The sequence below is a fragment of the Ceratotherium simum genome, chromosome 11 (genome assembly GCF_057802395.1).
Source record: "Ceratotherium simum simum isolate JZ-2026a chromosome 11, ASM5780239v1, whole genome shotgun sequence".
In the NCBI taxonomy this organism is placed as follows: Eukaryota; Metazoa; Chordata; class Mammalia; order Perissodactyla; family Rhinocerotidae; genus Ceratotherium; species Ceratotherium simum.
In genome coordinates, this window is record NC_141910.1 from 43,326,579 (window position 1) to 43,333,919 (window position 7,341).

Sequence of the window (7,341 nt, forward strand, 5' to 3'; positions counted from 1 at the left end):
TAGCCTGGCAACAGCATTGTAGGCAACTAATTGTTACTTGACTTTAGAAGAACTATCTTATAATTGTAACTAAAGTATATAGCCTAAATATTCATCACTGTTAAGCAAAATAAAGTTACATTGTAGATATTTGTTTTTAATTTTAAAGTAAGCTAACAACTCACCAAACTATTCCATAAATTTTAAGCTAATAGATTAATGTTTTTTGCTGTCCTTCATACAAATGATTTCAAAATATGTACAATGGAAAATATTAGTTATAAGCTAAATTAACTTACATAGTCTCTTAAGAAAATGGTAGGTGATCAAAATGTTGCTCATTTGAATAATATCAATGCTTACAGGAAAAAAGAACCAGCCAAATATAATTTTGAATGATTAGTATTTTGTCATATCTTTTTTGTAGTGCTCATAAACTAGCTAACAACTTACATAAATATTATCTTTCAAAGTGTAATTATTTATATGCCTATTTTATGCCCTTGTCATCATCAATGTCTGTAAGATAGGTTCCAATTAGAAGCTTTACTTACCTTTTTTGTGCCAGTTCATCAACTTATTCTTAAATCAGGTTTACTAGACTTTAGTATAATTTCTGTTTTTATTATCAGGATTGCCTCAGTCATCTTGAATAGCTCCATCACAATTAAAATTTTTGGATTAGAGTATGATGAACCTGATTTTGTTTACCTGCCAAGGAGAGCCTAGACCTAAGGAGAATGAGGAGAGACTCCTCCTCCCCTAGACACTAGATTCCCTCCCTGGCATCCTTTAGAGAATTGCTGGGGAAAGACACTGGGGAGAGTGGTTAAGATAAGAAACTAATCCAAGAACTATCCAGTAAGAGCAGAGACATTCTATACTAATCAAGTCAGAGAAAAAAAATGAGCCCATCACAAAAGCTTAACAAAAATTAACATTCCAAAGGTTTTTAATAGTTTGCTGTCTCTCCCAAAAATCTAAGAATCAGACCCAAATAAAAAAATTTCAATAACAGATTAACAGTGGGAATGTTATTTTGTTCAAGAAGCAAAATAACAGAATATCTTAGGCAGCTTTTTTTCTGAAAATTCTGCTAAGAAATTTCTGCATGCTTTTATAGTAGTTTGCTTTAATAAAGGGAATACTATTGAGTATTGGTTTATTGAATTGTTTTTGATACTTCTATACATTTCTTTTAATAAATATAAGTGGTTTCCAGCTAAGCCTTTTCAGGATTAATAGATGAAATAAAATTCCTGTGAACTTTTTAAAAAATTTAACATCCTACAGGATCTGCCTCAGTATCCTCTATAAGTTTAACCAAGGGCACTGATGAAGCGCCTGTCCCCCCTCCTGTTCCTCCACGAAGACGACCAGAATCTGCCCCAGCGGAATCTTCGCCATCTAAGGTAAAGTAGAAAATCTTGTTATCTGGAAACTGGAATCATCATAGTTACATTACAATCAGTTGCTTTTGTCTAGGATTAGATTAACACTTCAGAGTATTTGGGCTTAATAGAGTTTAAACAGGAATTAAATATGGATTTACCATGCAGTATTTTTATTTCCTTTCTTCTGAAAGTAGTTTTTTGGTACGTATTCAAAACCCTTGTAAATCTAAATTATTGGTACTGTCAAGGAAAAAACAAGTTTAATATATAAACTAAGAGTAATGTAGTCTTAAGCAGTTTTTTAAAAACACATACACAGAGAAAGAAGGAGAGAGGTCTGAAGATTTATATGAAAGCACATTTTGAGTGAAACTGTATCTTAGCATATGCTAAATGTTACCTATCTGAGCCCTTAATAGTGAATCTGACATGCTTTTAAATAGGATTTTCATGAAAATTCTGGGTTGGAAGAGACCTTAAAGGCTCATAATAGCTATTTTTTTCCACCTGTTTAAATTTCTCTCTTTGCCAACTGTTAACTGATTCAGTGGTTGTCAGTGTCCAGAGGACAGAGCAGCTGGACAAGTCAACACACTCTTTGCAAACCATCATGAAATGTTAATATATTAAGTTTAAAATTGTAAAATTAACAGGTAACTTATGTTAAATCAGAAATGATCTTAGATTAGATTGAGTGATAGGTAAGCAATAGCAAACAACAAAATTTTGAGGAAAATAATTATAGTAAAAACTTAACATTGAGAAAAAAAATTTTTTTTAATGAATTGGCATAACCTCCCATTTAAAACATATGGCAAACTCCCTGATGCAAACCTGGGACCTTCCAATAGCATGTTTGAAAACCCCAAGTTAATTCTTAATATATTCATGATACCACATCAATTACATTATTAATAAATGTGTTTTATGTTTTTCATTTGTGTTAGATTATGTCTAAGCATTTGGACAGCCCCCCAGCAATTCCTCCTAGGCAACCCACATCAAAAGCCTATTCACCACGATATTCAATATCAGACCGGACCTCTATATCAGACCCTCCTGAAAGCCCTCCCTTATTACCACCACGAGAACCTGTGAGGACACCTGATGTTTTCTCAAGCTCACCACTACATCTCCAACCTCCCCCTTTGGGCAAAAAAAGTGACCATGGCAATGCCTTCTTCCCAAACAGCCCTTCTCCCTTTACACCACCTCCTCCTCAAACACCTTCTCCTCATGGCACGAGAAGGCATCTGCCATCACCACCATTGACACAAGAAGTGGACCTTCATCCCATTGCTGGGCCGCCTGTTCCTCCACGACAAAGCACTTCTCAGCACATCCCTAAACTCCCTCCAAAAACTTACAAAAGGGAGCACACACACCCATCCATGCACAGAGATGGACCACCACTGTTGGAGAATGCTCATTCTTCCTGAGTTCCTCTGTACTGGGATGTACATTTTCCTAGCCCCAAATCCATTGCTGGCAATGGATGCACTGAATGTGCCAGCACTGAGGAGTTAAAATGAGAACTCCAAACACTAATGACTCTACTTCAAGATGCAGTATAAGACAATGAATTTTAACCTAGACATAATTATAAAATGAAAATGGTATTCATTTAGAATATGGAAAGACTGATCTAGAGGAATTGGACAACTGATTGCACCTGAAAATCAAGTAAAGGGACTTTTTCCAGCCAATAGGCAGGAGTCCTCTTTTGGGAAGTGATCTTTATCATTAAAGGGATGGAAAACACAGTCTAGTGTCCAGCAGGCCCACATGATGACAGTTTTTGTAATTCAAAATATTATGCACTTTTTAAAAAGAAATCTTAAACAGGGATCTTCATATCCTCCTTTGTTTTCCTTTGCTTTTACTCGTCCTACTTTAGAATATTTTCTTAAAAATCATTCAAAGGACTGTGAGGAAAGGCTGTGGTACCTGACCTTGTTGGAATCAAGGCCCAGCACTGTACTACAGTCCTGTTTACAGATTATTACAGTGAATTGAATGGGTACCGAGGCTTCACCAAAGAGGTACTTTTTTTTTTAAGAATAATTATACGAATTTTAAGAATAGTCCTTACCCACCCTCCCTATACAAACAAAATGTGGTGGTGTTGCCTTCAAACAAGAGAAGTTTTGTGTCATTAACATGACAGAAGAACTTTTTTTAAAATGTAATTGTCAAGTATACGATTTACATTTAGGAGACTGTTAATCTATACTAGATGGTCATTTTCTCCCCTTCTCCCACAAAAGTTTACTGCTAATCCATGTCCTGGTTCATAGCTGTCCCTCTAACCATACTATGGAAATGCAGTCACCCAGTGTGAAAAGGAGCACTTGCTGGGCATCACTGACACCGTTCATGTTTTACTAATAGTTGAGTAATCAGCATATCTCGAATTACCTTGCATTGCTTAAATCATGTGTATATAGTGAATGTTATATATTATACCTGGCAGGTCTGTTTTAATTTAATTGAATAAAGATACAAATACTTTGTTTGGCTGGCATATATTAAATTATTATATGGAGAAAATGGTTGATTCTTATTTCTTTCAGCTGAAACACACACACACACAGACACACACACACACGAACACTAAGCATAAAAGCACGTATTGTGGTACGCCTTGGTTTCTAGTTCCAGATGTATGTATTCATCTTAAAGAATGATCTAAAGTTGCAGTTTGGCATGTAGGAAAATATTTGGTTAGAATAGGATGGCTATCTTTTAAGCAGAACTTTGTAAGTTTTTAAATTTCCTAGGCAACATGTATACAATTTGTTAAAGTTTATATTAAACATTCTACCTTGCTTGAGGTCTTTGCTCTATCAGAACTATTCGTAATAGAACATCTACCTACATCATTAATATCATAATATGGATTATTCATTAAGCCTATGTACTGATCTTCTGAGTCTAACAAATACTGTGACTGAAATGCATGCAACTTGTTGAAGAGAAAAAGTTTTATTAATCTCCACTATAATGTCTGTTAAATGTGCAGTATTCCATCCTTAGAGAGTCATCAGTTCATCAGTATCTGCATGTGTCCTTTGAATAATGAAGCAACATTTCAGCAATTCTGTTAACCATGTCATTAGAGACATTTTTAGAAGTGCTACATCGTGGTGGAAACCTAGTACTTTAATAATTTCCTGTGATATTTATTAGAGCATTAAATGTACATCACAATAGTACAGTATATAGTCCTTTAAGATCAGAATGTTGATTGCATCATCAGTAAGCTCTCCATCCTATCACAGCCTTATTTATTTGTTAGAGTTGAATCTTTTTTGTTTCATATCTGTACCATTCCTCTTATGGCAGCCATTTTTCTCTTTGTAAAATATCTCCTTTTAAAAGTCTCCCAAAAAATTTCAGATCCACTCTTGTATGCAAAGTGTCCCTAAGAACATTAATTCAACAAGTATTTATCTAAAGATAAGCCTACTTACTAGTGCTGCTACAATTAATCATAATACACATTCCAGAATCTCCCATGACTTATTAGACCAGCCTCATTGTCCCTAGGATTTCCCTTTATATGTCTTATTGATCACCTCTCTTTTTAATCACCCCACCCCCACTCCAAATGAGAACCTGAGAAAAGTCACATTGGAGCCCATTCAATATCTCTCTGGCCAGTGTGTGTTAGCCTTCAATAAGGTAATGACCTCTTTTCAACCTGTCTGATTGTATAAAGAGGAAAAACTCAGATTTGGAGTTCTAATCATACTGCTACCAAAGGGAACCATTCTTCTACCCTGGTGGTTCTAGGAGACCACTTCACTGTGCATCAGCTTTATATGCATTGTGGATAGAGGATATTTTTATTCCAAAGTATGACATTTGGGTAAAAATATTTTCTGCAGTGGTAACTGATTAGAAAAATTCCAGTTGGATGCCCTTAAATGGAGATGAGAAAACTGTATCCTTGCCTTCTTCACATGTGCAACATTAGCTGACAAATTTATTCTTTGTAGTAACTAAAATATACTTAATTAGGGACAAGAAGTGGCTGAGAAGGTAAATGCATCACCACAAAATTCTGCTTTTGAACCCAGGACATTACAAGACAGTCAGTGCAGCATGACTTTTTCTAAACCACATTCCAAAATATGGAACATTTCTTTTAGAAATGGAAATGTTCTTAGATGTTTCATTATCTTTGGATCACAAAATGAAGAAAATGTTTCAAGGTTGAATTTACTTAAGTAGGCTGGTAACCAATAGAAAGGCAGGCTTTTCACATCTAAGCACTTTTAAAAATAGGAACGGATAAGTATGTTTCTAAATTTATTGACAGACAGTTTATTTACTCTTCCCAGTCCTCCAAATGTATTTTAAGACTACAAATTATCAGGAAATATACAACCATTAAAAGTTTGCTTAATTAAAGCTTTTTGGGTATCAAATTATGTGTTTAGTAGGTTACTATGCTCTAATAACTCAAGAATGTTTTAATGGATCTGAATTTAACAAAGAGCATGCCACACTAATTATACTACAATCAACAGAACAGTCTAGTGAAAAAGTACTATTCATGTACGTGTATTCATGTACAAATACTATCAGTTGAGGCCTATATTATGGTTCTAAATTCTTCCTTAATGAGTTTTTTCATAAATCAAAAATTAAGCAAACCAAAAATTAGTTGGTATCTATGATCATGATCTTGTCTTCTCAAATTTAGCTTATTTTAATCATGTATTTCATCATTTGTCTTTTCATGACAGCTTAAATTCAGAGTTTTAAGTGGCTCAGCAAAACAAATAATGGAAATGGAGGGAGGGGTGTCCCAATTTATTAGTGTTGTACATATTGAGGAAAACCTTTTTTCCTCCAGATTTAGAAAGAAACAAATTTAACCATTTATTTCTTGGCATTCTGCTGCTATGGGTAGGTTCACTTATTCTTTCAACCTATATTGTATGACTGTTGTACAAGTGTAGGTCCTGTTGTGTTGCACATTAATATTTACCAGTAAAATAAACATCACAAGGTTAATATCAGTTTGGCTGAAAGAATTATGCAGTAAACTTATTTATAAGGGAAAGCGATGACTTAGTTTATTCAATATTTTTCTTTTGAAACATCTCATTACTAACTTTTAAAATCATTTCGTAATCCTTTATACATGAGCCAATGAAATTTTTTGAGCTCTAGTTAAGAAAAGAAGCATGAAGTCTATATGACAAATCTAAACAACAAAAGCACTTGTAACTTGTTTTGTAAATTTCATGCCTTATTTTCCATTTTTGACACCGTAAAGTGCATTTTCTGTCGACTGTGAGCAAATTTCCCTTTTGCCTTTAATGAAAATAGTGCATTAAGTAGCCAGTTGCTGCAAAATAACAAAGCAAGTTAGGTAAAGGTGGGTCACATTGGACTACCACTCAAAGAAACAAGATGCGAAAGGATGGAAGTCACATGTAGTGTGGCTTTAGGGAGAGCGCACCTGTGCCAGATGCATGCCACTTTCAGTAGCTGCCAAATGTGCCTTTAATTAAGAACATCTCTAATTTTTTTCTTCAGATCAAGTCAGCATTTGGGGGCGGGATCAGGGCAGGGAACTTTGGGGTGCAAATATCTGGTGAAACCTACCAGAGAAGAAGCCTTTGTTTGTCAAAGTGACATGTATAACTGTAGTTGAAACGTGTTTGTGTATATATATATATGTGTGTATTTGCCTTTGTTTAGTAGCACGGTTATTTGCTAAGATAATTGTCAAAAAAAATTGCTCTGTCAGTCTTACTTTGATGTAAAAGCAAAGTGCAGTCTATACATCTAACATGGCCTTTGTACCTAACCATGTTCGTAGGTAATCTTTGTACTCTGTGTGCAGCAGTATTTGGTTTGCATTTAAAGTGAAAATAATGGCTGTTATTTTTCTGGCATTACTAAGATAAACCGAAAAATAATAAAGAAAAATGCCTTACATAGCCCATAA

General features: G+C 34.6%; 1 protein-coding gene across 3 annotated transcripts in view; it reads left to right on the forward strand.

Moving 5' to 3' along the window:
- Positions 1–7,341, forward strand: part of SOS1 (SOS Ras/Rac guanine nucleotide exchange factor 1) — a 171,837-nt gene extending 164,496 nt beyond the window's left edge. For all 3 annotated transcript variants that reach the window (XM_087436858.1, XM_004436726.3, XM_014792346.2), the window contains 2 exons: positions 1,273–1,391; positions 2,321–7,341. In XM_087436858.1, the coding sequence (XP_087292984.1) occupies positions 1,273–1,391; positions 2,321–2,812 (611 nt within the window). In that variant the 3' untranslated portion in view covers positions 2,813–7,341. The remainder of the gene's footprint in view (positions 1–1,272; positions 1,392–2,320) is intronic.